At 39.9% G+C, this 16,557-nt stretch overlaps 1 protein-coding gene across 12 annotated transcripts in view; it reads right to left on the reverse strand.

Annotated features, from left to right (window-relative positions):
* Positions 1-3,939, reverse strand: part of LOC310735404 (complement factor H-like) — a 189,708-nt gene extending 185,769 nt beyond the window's left edge. For 7 of the 12 annotated variants that reach the window (XM_083558120.1, XM_083558121.1, XM_083558122.1 and 4 more), the window contains exons 1-3: positions 608-761; positions 300-470; positions 86-191 (exon numbers count right to left, since the gene is read on the reverse strand). In XM_083558120.1, coding sequence (XP_083414246.1) covers positions 86-191; positions 300-470; positions 608-689 — 359 coding nt within the window. In that variant the 5' untranslated portion in view covers positions 690-761. Of the gene's footprint in view, positions 1-85; positions 192-299; positions 471-607; positions 762-3,815 lie in introns of those variants that run through there. The other 5 variants (XM_083558125.1, XM_083558124.1, XM_083558123.1 and 2 more) reach the window with 3 other exon arrangements.
* Between the last annotated feature and the right edge of the window lie 12,618 nt (positions 3,940-16,557).

Below are 16,557 nucleotides of genomic sequence, written 5' to 3' on the forward strand. Positions count from 1 at the left end.
GCTATTATTTAAAATGGTGTATATAGTGGGTCAATAAAGCGAAAGAGTAAAAGTAAGGACATTATTTAACATAGCAGCCTCTTACCCTGGTCTGCATGTGTATTTCACTCTCGCTCCAAATACAAACTCTGAAACTAGTGTTAGTTTAAAGTCTCCATTTGGTGTGTCTCCTGGGTGACCACAAGGTTTTTCTACAAGAACCAAAGAGTTTTCGTTATTTTATGCAATGTACAATATCCTTCTACTGGTGCATCATGATAAATTTCGTATATATTTGCTGTTGCTCAAGATATGCTTACTTTTACATTCTCTTTCAATAATTGTTTCCCAATTGCCATTTTCACACTGCAGCTTATAAGATCCAATGTATCCAGTAGCACAGTTAACTTTCACTGTCGCTTTATTTGGGTAAGTTTTAAGAAGATCGCTTTTCTGCACATTCTCATATTGAATCGTTCCTGTACTGCATTCTATAAAATATATATTTTGGTTAGACAAACTTGATGAGGCTTATTGTCTTAATCATAATTTTTAACACTAATTACTATTACATAAAAGAAATGTAAGGAAATAATACATTTTTATAAAAATGTATATGCAGCCTCACCTTGACTTTTGACAAGGGTAAATGAAAAGACCCAAAAAGCAAGAAAAAAGATTTTGGAAACCTCTTGCATAGTGGATCCCATCCTTAAGAGATTTGTAACCTAGGGATTACTGTGATACTCCTTTTTGACAGTGGATCAGTAAAGGTCCTTTGTTAATCATTTATCAGAGCTGACGCAGATCTTTGTACACATTGAGAGTAGTGTTTAAAAAAGAATTGCATTTGTAGATTGTTATACTTTAATTGTATAATATTGCAGTTTTGAGAAGAGTGTTTTCAATGTTTCAGGTCTGTGTGTGCAAGGCAGGCATATAGTACTATATGTTCTAAATGACCCGCCTTTTGTTTTTAAGTAACAAGAAAGCCAATATATACAGATATTGTCTTCAACAAGGGATGGTTTGTCATCTTGCAGACAAAATAGATCAGTTTACATTCTTAATTACGATAGAGAACTGTTATAGATAAAGCAAAAGATTATATTACAGGTTTTATAAATGAATAGTATATGTAATGTACTATTTTATACTTTCTGGAGAGTTCTATATCATGTATTTGTTTGTTTCTAAAAATAAAAATAAAAATAAAAATATTAAAAAAGGGGCTTGAAATTACAAAGCAAATAACATTGTGAATCTAAAATTATTTTAAATATGAGCACAGATGTCACAAAAGCTAATATGTACATAAAGGGTCAATATCCTTTGACTGACCCTATGGGCAGTGTATCAGCTCAGTCCAGTAAATAATCACATGATTTACAAAAAAAAAAAAAAAAAGGTTTTTCTTTTTTGTTTGTTTATTTAGGAAGAGATAAGCATAAATAGACTACAGACATTCGGACATTTTGTGATCTGGGACAAATGAGAAGGTGCACTTTGCTTTGTTTGGATAAATATAATCCTTTACTACTGTTTTTCTATCAATACCTTTAAGACTAATTTATTAATAACCAACATAAACATTTTAACTAAATAACAATTTATTAATCTTAGCAAAATTACTTTAATAATAAGGGTATTTCCTTATTATTATTAAGTGTAATGGCAATAGGAATGTTCTGAAAATATCTCAAAAAGTCCTCTTTCTGACAGTATTTGGATTTTTAGCATACTAAGTACAAAGTTCACACAAATCATTACTTCCTTTTAGAAACGGAACCCTACATATTAGGGTCCTTTTGCCTTCTGCCTGATTCATCCTAATAGTCTAAAACTGCTTGGAGCTTCTAATGTGGACCTGATAAGGAATTTACAAGACACCAGTGCCCTCTTTTGATATTTAGAAAAAGTAAGATGCTTACAGTAAGTAACAGAACTTGAACAATCAGGCAGTGCAAGTTACTTCAAATTACAGTGTATAGGTGGAGAAGACCGAGGTCCCCTGGTGGTCTAGTGGTTAAGATGCAGCGCTCCCAGCGCTGTGACCCGGGTTCGATTCCCGGTCAGGGAACCATCCCCAGCCACTCTTAGTGCCGGTCCCAAGCCCGGATAAATTGGGGAGGGTTGCGTTAGGAAGGGCATCCAGCGTAAAACATGTGCCAAATCAAACGTGCGGAGGATCCGCTGTGGCGACCCCTAACGGGAGAAGCCGAAAAGAAACTTTATAACAACAAAAATATATACACCTATAATTAAAATGTAGATAATATTCAATATCAGGAATATATATATTTTTTGCTATTGCCTAAGCTGTGTAGAGACAACACATGCTAATTATTTCAGAATTTCAAGTATTTAATGCATAGTATAGACATTTATTATTATAATTTTTATACGATCAATATAGTTTATGTAGTGAGCACAAACAAAAGAAGGAATACAAACAGTGAAACACCTTTGAACACTTTTCAAAAACTGCTCATTCAAATTAGCAGACCAAAGCTAACTTTTAGCTATTAGCTAGCTATTTATTAATATATCAATAAATTGATTCTTACGGTTGCACTTTCCCGTACTCTGCCATACTCCATTTCTTGTACAGGTGGCATAAAATTGATATCCATCATCACACTGGATCAATACATGTGTATTAAACCTGTAAGTATTCTGTGGGTTCTCCACTGTTCCATAATCAATATTTGGTTTTGAACAAGTAATTTCTGAAATACAGGCAAAATATTTGTTGGGATTTATTCAACCATTATACGCAAGTTAATAATGTTAGGCGTGGTGCGGAGGCGGAAGCCGGAGTAACGGCAAACAGAAATTATGATTATTAGAATTATGGTGTCAACAATATTGTACCAGTATTATTACTGTATTGTGTTTTACATTTTTACCCTCACACACTGGTCTGGATGACCATGTTCCATCATTTTGGCATTTAACACTTCTTGACTGTTGCTTTGTTCCATAAAACCAGTATGTTTTTAAGCATATAATATGCACATGTTCACCAATAGATACCCCTTGAGGTTCTGTACTATAAACACCAACCGTGGGTGAACCAAGCATACATACAATTTCTATTGGTGTCAAAATGAGATAAAATACAATGAGAAGGATTAAGGTTTACAGAGATCTTCGAAACTCTAAAATATAAATATTCAACTTGAGTAAATTTAACACAGGAAAACAAACACTGGGTTATTACCTTCACATTCGGGTTTTATACTCCAGCCGTATTTTGTGCATTTAGGTTTTCCAGGTCTGGGTTGATACTTTTCTTCACATTTATAATGTATTATATCATTTTCTTTGTACAGTATAGCAGGATTTGTAATTCCATGTGGTATTTCAGGGGCCACGCATTCTATATCTGCAACAATGACCAAAAATATTTTAATTATATAATAATAGATACAAACAGATAACAAAACAAACAAGTTTTTTTTTTATTTATGAAACAGTAACAATTTCTTTCAACAAAAATTTTCAACCTTTAAAAAACTAGTTATTTTTTGTCAAATATATATTTGCAGTAAAATGAACTAAGCAAACCACCAGGAAGTTAAACTGAATGAAAACGCATCCTTGAGACATAACATTAGCAAATAAAAAATAACTTTTCTGCACATTCTCATATTGAATCGTTCCTGTTCTGCATTCTATAAAATATAACTTTTGGTTAGACATACTTAATGATGTCTCTTAATAAGGCTTATTGTCTTAATCATAATTTTTTAACACTAATTACTGTTACATAAAAGAATTGTAAGAAATGTAAGAAATATTATTATTTTAGAAAAATGTATATGCAGCCTTACCTTGACTTTTGACAAGGGTAAATGAAAAGACCCAAAAAGCAACAAAGAAGATTTTGGAAACCTCTTGCATAGTGGATCCCATCCTTAAGAGATTTGTAACATAGGGATTACTGTGATACTCCTTTTTGACAGTGGATCAGTAAAGGTCCTTTGTTAATCATTTATCACAGCTGACACAGCTCATTGTACACATTGAGAGTAGTGTTTAAAAAAATGTTTTATTTGAATATTGTTATACTTAGATAAAGGAGATAATTGTATAATATTGCAGTTTTGAGAAGAGTGTTTTCTTTTTAAGTAATAGGAAAGCCATATACAGATATTGTCTTCAACAAGGGATGGTTTGTCATCTTTTAGTCAATATAGATCAGTTTACATTCTTAATTACAATAGAAACCTGTTATAGATAAAGCAAAGGATTATATTACAGCTTTTATAAATTAATAGTATATGTAATGTACTATTTTATACTTTCTGAGAGTTGTATATCATGTATTTGTTTGTTTCTGAAAAAAAGGGCTTGTAATTACAAGCAAATAACATTGTAAATCTAATATTCTTTTAAATATGAGCACAGAAGCACAGAGCACAAAAATGTATATGTAAATAAAGGGTCAATATCCTTTCACTGGCCTTATGGGCAGTGTATCAGCTCAGTCCAGTAAATGGTCACATGATTTACAAAAAAAAGTTTTTTTTTTTTTGTTTATTTAGGAAGAGATAAGCATAAATAGACTACAGGCATTTGGACATTTTGCTATGTTTGGATAAATATAATCCTTTACTACTGTTTTTCTATCAATACCTTAAAACTAATTTATTAATAACCAACATAAACATTTTAACTAATTAACAATTAATTGAATTTTACCAAATAGTAATAGTCTAATATAAAGGGTATTTCCTTATTATTATTAAGTGTAATGGCAATAGGAATGTGTCAGCGTCTGGACATTTTTTGGGTTTGTTTTTGCTTTGGCCACCAGATGCCGCCACTGGGCCCTTATCCCCCTACTGGGCCCTAGCCCCTAATTGTTTAATGTCTTCCACCTGCTCCTTGTTAGGGTTGTCTATTCAAGTTGCCCCTTTTGCCTTGGTCTGGGTTGGTTCATTATATTTGTCTTCACTTTTGTTGTGGTACAGTCGTCAGTGTATTTGTCATTATTCTTGTTGTGGTATCTTCTGTCTTGATATTGGTCTTCGTATTTGTCTGTCTTGATACTCGCATTTGAAACTGAATATGTGTGTGATTGTTTGTTCTGTTTTAGTGAGTGTTTTTCTATTTTGTTTGATTACTTTGTCTGCTGTTTTCTCAAATTTTTCCCTAGCCTCCTGTTTTTCCTAGCCTCCTGGTGTCTCCTAGCTTCTCCAGTCTTCCTTAATCTGCTGTCTTCTCTGTTCTTCCAAGTCTTCCCTAATCTCCTGTCTTCTGTAGGCGCTTGGCTTTTCTGTTCTCCCGAGTCTTCCCTGTTCTTCCAAGTCTTCTCCCCTGTCTTCGAGTCTCCTGGATTTTCCGTTTTCCCCAGTCTCCTCGAGTCTCCTGACTTTTCTGTTCTCCCGAGTTTTTCCCAGTCTCGTGGCTTATCCGTTCTCCCGAGTTTTCCCCAAGCCTCCAGTCTTCTCGAGTCACTTGTTACCTTCTGTCTTCCTGAGTTTCTTCGTCCTATTTAGTCATCTTTTATTTGTATTTGTAATGTGTTTGACTGCTACTCTCTTTAGCGACCTGGGTTCGAGACCCGCTCCCAAACCTGACAGAAAAGTTCAAATATTGAACTGTCAGAAAGAGGACTTTTTGTCACTTATACATTAAACTTAATGTATAAGGGACAAAAAGTCCTCTTTCTGACAGTTCAATTTATTCTGCAATATTTTGTGAATTACTGCAAGAGAATATTTGGACTTTAAGACTACTAAGTACAACGTTCACACATTATTACTTCCTTTTATAAACGGAACCCTACATATTAGGGTCCTTTTGCCAGACTGATCTGCCTGATTCATCCTAATAGTCTAAAACTGTTTAGAGTTTCTACTAGTAAGATGCTTACTTCTAATTTTAATCTAATTTTGTTTATTTATTCCTCAAGTTTGGTTTTGTGATGCAATGAAAATTGCATAAATAAAGCTATGTTTCACTACACATTGTTCATGGATATAATAAAGAAAATAAATAAAAAAACCCAATTTGAATTATAGTAAAATGCATTTCATATGTTCAAAAGTAAAAAATTGACCTGTCATTTTTTTTACTACATTATTTCAAACTCATTATTAGCTACTTATATTCGAACATCAATGTATGACTTGTTAATGTATCAACAGTATGACTTTTATTATCAAGTTGTACCATCAAATGCAATTTCCTTTGTAGCTGAGACATTCCACTCTGCATTTGGTCCATGCAGTTCAGAGCTTTATTGCTGTCCAGTGATTGGGGGATGATCGGTAATGGAAAAAAGGTGAATGATGCAATCACTCTGTAGGATTTTAGCGGGGAATTATCCTGGGGCATGATGTTAAATGTATTGTGGCCCGTCTCATGCAATTTCTACCTACTTTCCTTACACTTTCCTCAAGCTGCAATTTTTCATGAATTGGCTTTGAGCAGGGGTCTTCTGGTTGAAGATTTGGAATTGCAAGTTGTGACTGTCTACCAAAATACTGTAACATATACTGACACATACCAGAGCAATCAGTATGTGTCATTTGTAATTCAGATGATCGAAAAATATTTGGGTTGAATACTTTTGCAAGGCACCAATATATTATTAAACACAGAAATGTTGCCTTTGTACTGTAAAATGAATAATCACCTATTCTTAGATATGAAAATAAGTTTAAAAAAATTAAATTGATCGGAGATAAAGTATTCAGTAAAATTTAAGGTTACATTCAATTAATGCTGTTCTAGAATTCCGCAAAAATCTTTTTGTGAAAATTGCACCAGTTGTCAAAATAAAACATGTTGACATTGTCTGGGAAATTGAATGCAAGTAGCAATCATAGTGAAGGTACATAAGCTTCCTTAAGGAGCAGGTGGTTTCAGTGGTATATCTTATTGGTATCTATTAAAAAGGCCAACATAACTTGAGGTAATATGCAATTTTTCTAATTCTGAAGGTTGCTTCAATTTGAAGCTCATATTGTCAACCCTTCTAACACATAGCCACAATAGTTGTGTGGATCAGTCACAAATACCAAAGACAGAGAGGGATCCCTCTCTCTGGGAGAGGGGTAAAAGTTCTAATTCACAAAAAAAAAAAAAGATGGCCACTTTTGAGCAATGTCCTATTAAATAGATATATAAATGTCACCATCATAAATTGCTGAGGGCATCTATGTTTTTCCTAGCTTAAATAGAACCTATTAATATAGAGGTTATTAATATATAATTCACACTCTAACACGGGTGATATGGTGCAGTTTCCTGTTTAAATAAAAAAATAAAAAATAAGGCAATTGGTAACAGTAATTCTGACTTATAGAACAGCACAGAGAAGTGCACTTTTACTAGACAATGAAAGTATTTCTTTTAAAAAACTGGGATGTTAACTGGGATATTAATTTTTTTTTTGGGCCTCAAGTTTTCATAATAGGAAAACAACACAAGCACAAATACTGAGGTGCTTTATGTTTAGAGTTCATGCATCAGTCTTTGGTAATCAGCACACAGTACTGGTTTGCATTTGTATTTTACTAATAAATCCTGCACTCTAATCCCCAAGTCTGTCAATTGTGTCAACTGAACTATAGGTGTACCTTCACATCTGGGAAAAGGGTGTCTCCAATTTCCATCATTTGAACAGAAAACGTCTCCAGGTTATGGACGTAACCGTAGTTCCCTGAGGGAACGAGACACTGTGCCAAAACGCTTTGGGAACGCCTCACGTTGTCCACGCTCTGAATCACATGTAAAATCCGGCCAATAGGGGCACCCCGCAGACCAGGCCCTAGAGGCTGCCATACTACGGGTGGAATGAGCCTTGACTTCAAACAGGGTGGGAAGACCAGAGGACCAATAACCAACCAAAATCGCATCCACCATCCATATACTGAGAGCCTGCATACTGGCAGGAAAACCTTTCTTATGACGGCCATAGCAGACAAACAGTTTCTCTGACCTCCATCAAGTACGTATCCAGTGCTCGCACTGGACACAGTTGAATCTGTGTCTCCTGGTCTGGAACTAGAAAGGGAGGAGGGCAGAACGCCTGCAACACAACAGGTCGTAGGGATCTTAGGTACATACCCAGCACTAGGGTAGAGGAACGCACTGGCCATGCCAGGGGTTAACTCCAGGAGAGACGGGGCCACAGAGAGGGCGTATAGGTCCCCAAACCTTTCAAGGGAGGACATTGAGAAAAGGAAGGCGATCTTAACCGACAGGTACCTAAGGGCCACCTAGGCCAAAGGCTCGAAGGGGGCTCAGATAGAGCCACCAATACAACAGGCAAATCTCACACAGGCACTCCGGAACGTGTCATGACAGGGTGTTTCCCTAGCAACTGCAACGCTGGTGGGGTACAACAAGCCGCGATAGCAGACACATAAACCTTCAAGGTGGCCTTCTACAAACTGTCTGTGTAAGAACTCCAGAACAGCCCCAACCGGGCAGTTGAGTGGGTCAAACTTGTGGTGCTTACACCACTTGTAGAACAGCTGCCATCTTCTTCTTCTTCTTTCGGCTGCTCCCATTAGGGGTCGCCACAGCGGATCATCCGTCTCCATACCACCCTGTCCTCTACATCTGTCTCTTTCACACCAACTACCTGCATGTCTTCCCTCACCACATCCATGAACCTCCTCCTTGGCCTTCCTCTTTTCCTCCTACCTGGTGGCTCCATTTTCAGCATTTTTCTACCAATATAATTCGTGTCCCTTCTCTGCACATGTCCAAACCATCTCAATCTCGCCTCCCTCACCTTGTCACCAAAACATCCTACATGTGCTGTCCCTCTAATAAACTCATTTCTAATCTTGTCCATCCTCGTCACTCCCAACGAAAACCTTAACATCTTCAGCTCTGCTACCTCCAGCTCCCTCTCCTGTCTTTTACTCAATGCCACTGTCTCTAATCCATACAACATCGCAGGTCTCACCACAGTCCTATTAACTTTCCCTTTCATTCTTGCAGATACCCTACTATCACAAATCACTCCTGTCACTCTTCTCCACCCACTCCACCCTGCCTGCACTCTTTTCTTTACTTCTCTAACACACTCTCCATTACTTTGCACTGTTGACCCCAGGTACCTGAATTCCTCCACCTTCTCCACCTCTTCTCCCTGCAACCGCATCACTCCACTGCCCTCCCTCTCATTCACACACATGTACTCTGTCTTACTCCTACTGACTTTCATTCCCCTTCTCTCAAGCGCATATCTCCACCTCTCCAGGCTCTTCTCAACCTGCTCTCTACTCTCACCACAAATCACAATATCATCTGCAAACATCATAGTCCAGGGAGACTCCTGTCTGACCTCGTCCGTCAACCTGTCCATCACCACTGCAAACAGGAAAGGGCTCAGGGCCGATCCTTGATGCAGTCCAACCTTCACCCTCAACCAGTCTGCCGTACCTACTGCACACTTCACTGCCGTCACACTGTCCTCATACATGTCCTGCACCACCCTCACATACTTCTCTGACACACCTGACTTCCTCATACAATACCACAACTCCTCTCTCGGCACCCTGTCGTACGCTTTCTCTAAATCCACAAATACACAATGCAGCTCCTTCTGTCCTTCTCTATACTTCTCCATCAACATCCTCAAAGCAAATAAGGCATCTGTGGTGCTCTTCCTCGGCATGAAACCATACTGTTGCTCACAGATGGTCACCTCTTCTCTCAGCCTGGCTTCCACTACTCTTTCCCATAACTTCATGGTGTGACTGATCAACTTAATTCCCCTGTAGGTACTGCAGGTCTGCACATCTCCCTTATGTTTAAAGATCGGTACCAGCACACTTCTTCTCCATTCCTTAGGCATCCTCTCCCCTTCCAGAATCCTGTTAAACAATCTGGTTAAAAACTCCACTGCCATCTCTCCTAAACATCTCCACGCTTCTACCGGTATGTCATCTGGTCCAACCGACTTTCCATTCTTCATCCTCTTAATCGCTGCTCTCACTTCCTCCTTACTAATCCTATCTACATCCTGCTTCACCAACTCCACATTCTCCAACCTTCTCTCTCTCTGATTTTCCTCATTCATCAGCTGCTCAAAATACTCCCTCCATCTTCTCAACACACTCTCCTCATTAGTCAACACATTTCCCTCTCCATCCTTTATTGCTCTAACTTGCAGTACATCCTTCCCAGCTCGGTCCCTCTGCCTGGCCAATCGGTACAAATCCTTTTCTCCTTCCTTAGTGTCCAACCTCTTATACAGCTCCTCATATGCCTTTTCCTTGGCTTTCGCCACATCCCTTTTTACCTGCTGCCGCATCTCCTTGTACTCCTGCCTACTTTTCTCATCACTCTGTCGATCCCACTTCTGTTTTGCCAACCTCTTTCCCCTAATGCTCTCCTGCACTTCCTCATTCCACCACCACGTCTCCTTGTCTTGCTTTCTATTTCCAGATGTCACACCAAGTACTTTTCTAGCTGCCTCCCTCATCGCTCCTGCAGTAGTTGCCCAATCATCCAGCACCTCTTCACCACCACCAAGCCCCTGTCTGACCTCTTCCCTGAACCTCACACTACACTCTTCCTCCTTCAGTTTCCACCATCTTATTCTTCTTTCAATCCTTACTTTCCTCCTCTTCTTCTTCGCCTCCAAAACTATCCTACAGACCACCATCCGATGCTGTCTAGCTACACCGATGCTGTCCCCCGCCAACACCTTACAGTCTCCAATCTCCTTCAGGTTGCATCTCCTACACAGAACATAATCCACCTGTGTGCACCTTCCTCCACTCTTATACGTCACCCTATGATCCTCCTTCTTCTTAAAATACGTGTTCACCACTGCCATTTCCATCCTTTTAGCAAAATCTACCACCATCTGCCCTTCCACATTCCTCTCCTTGAAACCATACCTACCCATCACCTCCTCATCACCTCTGTTCCCTTCACCTACATGCCCATTAAAGTCTGCCCCAATCACCAATCGTTCTTTCCTAGGTACACCATCTACCACTTCATCTAATTCACTCCAGAATCTTATCTTCTCCTCCATCTCACAGCCAACTTGTGGAGCATAGGCACTGATGACATTTATCATCATCCCTTCAACCTCCACCTTCACGATCATCACCCGATCAGAAACTCTCTTCACCTCCACTACACTCTTACTGTACTCTTCCTTCAGAATCACCCCTACACCATTTCTCTTTCCATCCACACCATGATAAAACAGTTTAAACCCACCTCCAATGTTCCTGGCCTTACTCCCTTTCCACTTGGTCTCCTAAACACACAGCATATCTACCTTTCTCCTCTCCATCATATCAGCTACCTCTCTCCCTTTACCCGTCATAGTACCAACATTTAAAGTACCAACCCGAACCTCTACTCTCCTACACTGCTCCTTTTCCCGCCGTCTCTGTAGACGTCTTCCTCCTCTCCTTCTCCTCCTTCGGCCAACAGTAGCCCAATTTCCACCGGTACCCTGTCGGCTAACGATACCTGTGGCGGTCGTTGTTAACCCGGGCCTCGACCGATCCGGTATGAAATTTTCATTTGTGATCCGCATATTTGATTTGGCACATGTTTTACGCTGGATGCCCTTCCTAACGCAACCCTCCCCATTTACCCGGGCTTGGGACCGGCACTAAGAGTGCACTGGCTTGTGCCCCCCTAATGGCTGGGTTAGAACAGCTGCCATCTAGCGGCATAAAACCTCCTTTTTGAGGGAGAATGGTCTCAACTACCACAGTAGAGAGACCAGCTGCTAGAAGTCACAGCTTCTATAACTCCCCTGTTCCCCCCTGAACTCCCAGGGTTCCCCTGGCCTGCGAGAGGAGATTCCCTCCTGGGAGAAATATCCCAAGGAGGTCCTTAGAGAAGGGACAGCATCTCCACAAACCACGGTCTGCCTGGCCAACAGGGTGCTACCAGGAGGAGACGTACTTCATCCTGATGGATTCTCACCAGAACTCCCGGAAGCAGCGCGATGGGAGGGAAGGCGTACAGACGAAGGCGTCTGCTCTCCAATTCAACCAGCCCGGGATGTGAACAGCTCTCATTGAGAGAAGTTTCTTTTGGGACCACAGGAGAATCCGGTACGCTAGCCTGTACAGGGGGCGAATCAAAGACCCCTGTGATGACCACTTAGGTCTCAGAGGAGCTTCTGCGGAGCTTGGAGGCGAGACATCACCTTCTGTGGAGCTTGGAGGCGAGATGTCGCCTTCTGAGGTGCTTGGGGGTGAGACGTCGCATTCTGAGGAGCTTGGAGGCGAGACATCACTTTCTGAGGAGCTTGGAGGCAAGACGTTGCCTTCTGAGGAGTGTGAAAGCAAGACGTCGCCTTCTGAGGAGTTTGGGGACAATGTTCTGGTCTTGTCATGGTCTGGCGGCAGTACGACCTCCTTTTCGCGGCCTAATGGTGGTAAGGCGATCCCTTGGAAGCCAGGCGGCGCAACAACATCCTTTTCGTGGCCAGGCAACAGTACAACGTCCGTGTCGCGGCCAGGTGACAGTTCAATGTCCCTTCGCAGCCAGCAGGCGGTACGACATCCTTTTGGCCCCCGGGCGGCGTTACGATGTCCTTTTCGGGGCCGGGCGGCGTTTCGACACCCTCGGAAAAACACTGGAGCGGAGCGGCACCCTCGGCGGAACACTGGCGCAGAGCGACACCTTCGGCGGAACACTGGCGCAGAGCGCCACCCTCGGTGGGACACTGGAGCGAAGCGGCGCCCTCGGCGGAACACTGGACCGGAGACACGCACTCGGAGGAATACTGAAGCTGAGCGGCGGGACACTGGAATGGAGCAGCGCTCAGCGGGACGCTGGAACGGAGCGGCACGCTTGGCGGGATGCTGGAAGGAACAAGGGATGCCCTCGTTCATGCTCCACACTCTCCAGGCCCCAGAAAGAGCTCCCCCAGACAGGAGAGAAATGCAGAATGTGATTTTGGCTCGTTCAGAGGGAAATTCGGATGAATGCATATCCACATACCGGCGCTCCGTAGAATCCGCCCCACTCAGCCATTTCGCCGAAGAAGCGAACCAGGAATTCCATTGAGCTCTCTGAGGTGCTCCGGAGCCGGCGAGCATGATCCAGGAGGAGCGGCAGCGGGCTTACGGAAAAAATTCGATGCAGAAACGGGTTGCCGATCCACCGCGCCAGAGCGATTTCTCTTTTCTTTATAAAAGTCAGACCTTCTGTTGTGGGTTGTGACCGTGGGTGATCACTTATATATATATATATATATATATATATATATATATATATATATATATATATATATATATATATATATATATAAATGTGTGTGTGTGTGTATATATATATATATATATATATATATATATATATATATATATATATATATATATATATATATATATATATATATATATATATATATAAGTGTTTTAATTTGTTAATTATTTGGTGTTTGTTATAGTGGCTCAAAACCCTAAATGCCCAGACCCTGAGCGACAAATAAATAATAGCATTTTATCCATGAAACTCTACACCACCCAGTTTCCACTGCTGACCCTTACCTAGTGTGAAGCAGTCAGGGTAAAAGAAATGCTGTGCCAGCTTTCACACCATCCATCTCACAACCAAATTTTTTAATGGTAAATATATATATATATTTATATATATATATATATATATATATATATATATATATATATATATATATATATATATATATATATATATATATAAACAATAACCCACATACAACACACACTATATATAAGTTTAAGCAAAAAAGTACATATTAATTATGTCAAAATATTAAGTCATTATGGGTATTCTGTCATACTGAAATTGAATAAATAAATAAATAAATAAATAAATAAATAAATAAATAAATAAATAAATCTGATAGTTTCTCAAAATTACCTCAGATTTAAATTATTAAGGAATGAATGAAAGTTTTTCTTATTTCTAACATAATAAAAAGTGCTATTAGATTTTCTTAATAAATATTTAAAATGAATCATTAAATTATAGGTTCAACCAGTGATTTTCGTATAAAAAGGAAAAAAGAATTGAATTGACATACTTAGAACAAGAACATACATAAGACAATTATAAAGTTTATTTAAAAATTAGTTTAATTTTAGCTGTATGAAATGATTTTAAAGCAAATAATATATACAAAATTTGCAGATTCTATTAGCAGACTCTATTACTCCAAATCGTTGCTCAGGACTATTCATTTAATCTACTTTAGTGCTAATCTCCAGGTTATACCTATTATTTCCTTAACTAACTTTGCTTTCTGTTCCATGGCCAGCAAGAACTTATATTATTTAATAAGTACAACCAGTAGATCAGAAGAATCCTGGTTGAGTCAAACTTTTTCCATTTGAGCGAATTGATTTTATTTATTTTCCACACCAAAATCATCATTGTATTTACCTACATGTTTCTTCAAACAGATAATTACTGAAGCATTAGAACCTGTTCTAAATAGAATACATCCTTCCATTAGCACTGGTTCTAAAGGTTATATCACAGCAGGTCTACTTATACCTGCATAACATAGGTGTACCATTCATGAAATGTACCAGTCAGGATTTAAGCCTCATCATAGCCCAGAGACAGCACCGGGTAAAGTGGAAAAAAAGGCCTGCTATTGGCTGTTCAAAGCCGTGTCTCCTTGCCTGTATTGTTTAAACCCAGTGCAGCTTTTGATACACCAGTAATCATAATGTTCTCCCTGCTTGACTAGAAAATGTTAGGCCCACTTACTTGTCTGATCACGGTTTTGTCTCCTTACTTGTTTTGCTCGACCTTAGTGCAGCTTTTGACACCAATGATCACACTATACTACTTGCTAGACTTGAGAACGTTGTTGGAATAAAGGGAACAGCTCTCTCTTTACTCAGGTCTTATTTGACTGATCGCTATCAGTTTGTTGATGTAAATGGTGAGTTCTCCACACTCTCTGAGGTAAAGTTTGGTATTCCTCAAGGATCTGTCTTAGGCCCTCTGCTTTCCTCTTTATATATGCTGCCTCTTGGTGAAATTATTCATAAACATGGGATTCGCTTCCATTGCTATGCTGATGACACACAGCTGTATATTTCAGCAAAGCCAGATGAGAGAGATCAGCTTGAGAAGTGTGTAAAGGACATTAGACAGTGGATGCTTGATAACTTTCTTCTACTCAACTTAGATAAGACAAAAGTACTTTTACTAGGACCACATGCAGCTAGAAGCAAACTTTACGATTTCATAGCATCTCTGGATGGTGTTTCTGTTTCAGCATGTACGGCTGTCAAAGACCTTGGTGTTATTGACCCTAGTCTTTCCTTTGAGGCTCACATGAAAAATATCACCAAGATCGCCTTCTTTCACTTTAGAAATATTGCTAAAATTAGAAATATGATGTCGTTACAGGATGCAGAAAAACTAGTTCATGCTTTTGTTACTTCTAGATTAGATTACTGTAACGCTTTACTGTCTGGTAAGTGCATAAATAAGCTTCAGTTAGTTCAGAATGCAGCAGCAGGAGTCCTCACTAGATCTAGGAAAAATGACCAAATCACCCCTGTTTTAATCAGTCTACACTGGCTCCCAATCAAATCTTGCATTGATTATAAAATACTACTACTGAGGTATAAAGCACTTAACGGTCTTCCACCGAAGTATCTGAGTGAACTTCTGTACCAGTATGATCCTCCACGCCTACTTAGATCAAAAGGTGCTGGCTATCTGTTGGTTCCTCAAATAATGAAGACTACAGCAGGGGGCATATCTTTCTCTTATAAAGCCCCACAGTTATGGAACAGCCTTCCAATCAGTGTTCAGGACTCAGACACAGTCTCAGTGTTCAAGTTGAGGTTAAAAACATATTTATTCAGTCAAGCCTTTGATCAGTAGATTTTTTCTTAGGTAAAGGCTCAGATCTGGAGGGAACATGGATATAGAGTGTTTGGTGAACTGGGATATTGGTATGCTGTCGTCCCCTCACATTCACACGTTCACTCAGGTTTGTTGACGGTGGTGTGGTGGGTCGTCTCTTATCCCAGGGATCCCTCATGTCTGTATTACCTTCTGGTTCTCCCTTTTAGTTATGCTGCCATAGCGAGTCTTGCTGGGGTCCAAACTGCACAGTGACATTAACTTTCATACAACAATAAGGACACTTAATAATCCATATCCTTCTCTTCCTGTCACCCTCTTCTCTCTCTCTCTCTCTCTCTCTCTCTCTCTCTCTCTCTCTCTCTCTCTCTCTCTCTCTCTCTCTCTTAGTCGAGTTAAACTTGCTCCTGAGGCTCCAGTGACCACTGTTCCTGCCCTTCTCCCCTCCGTGGATCCTCCCACTTCGTCCAGGCCTGCCTCTGGATAGTGTTCTGTTCGACTGGAGGCCACTCTGTGCAGCTTGGGACGGTTTCTCATCAACGCCTTGGGTGGTTCCATGAAATTACGGAGTAAGAACGGGCGCTTTTGAGGATGGATTGGACTGTAGTTAATGTCAACAGTCTCCAATACTGACTCAGAACTACAGTTTGCTTCTGATTACCATCACTGCACCCCGCAACATTGTATATCTGCTTTAAATGGACATTCGGTGCAACCCAGATGAGGATGGGTTCCCTCTTGAGT

Source organism: Silurus aristotelis (assembly GCF_946808225.1).
Source record: "Silurus aristotelis genome assembly, chromosome: 13".
Classification (NCBI taxonomy): Eukaryota; Metazoa; Chordata; class Actinopteri; order Siluriformes; family Siluridae; genus Silurus; species Silurus aristotelis.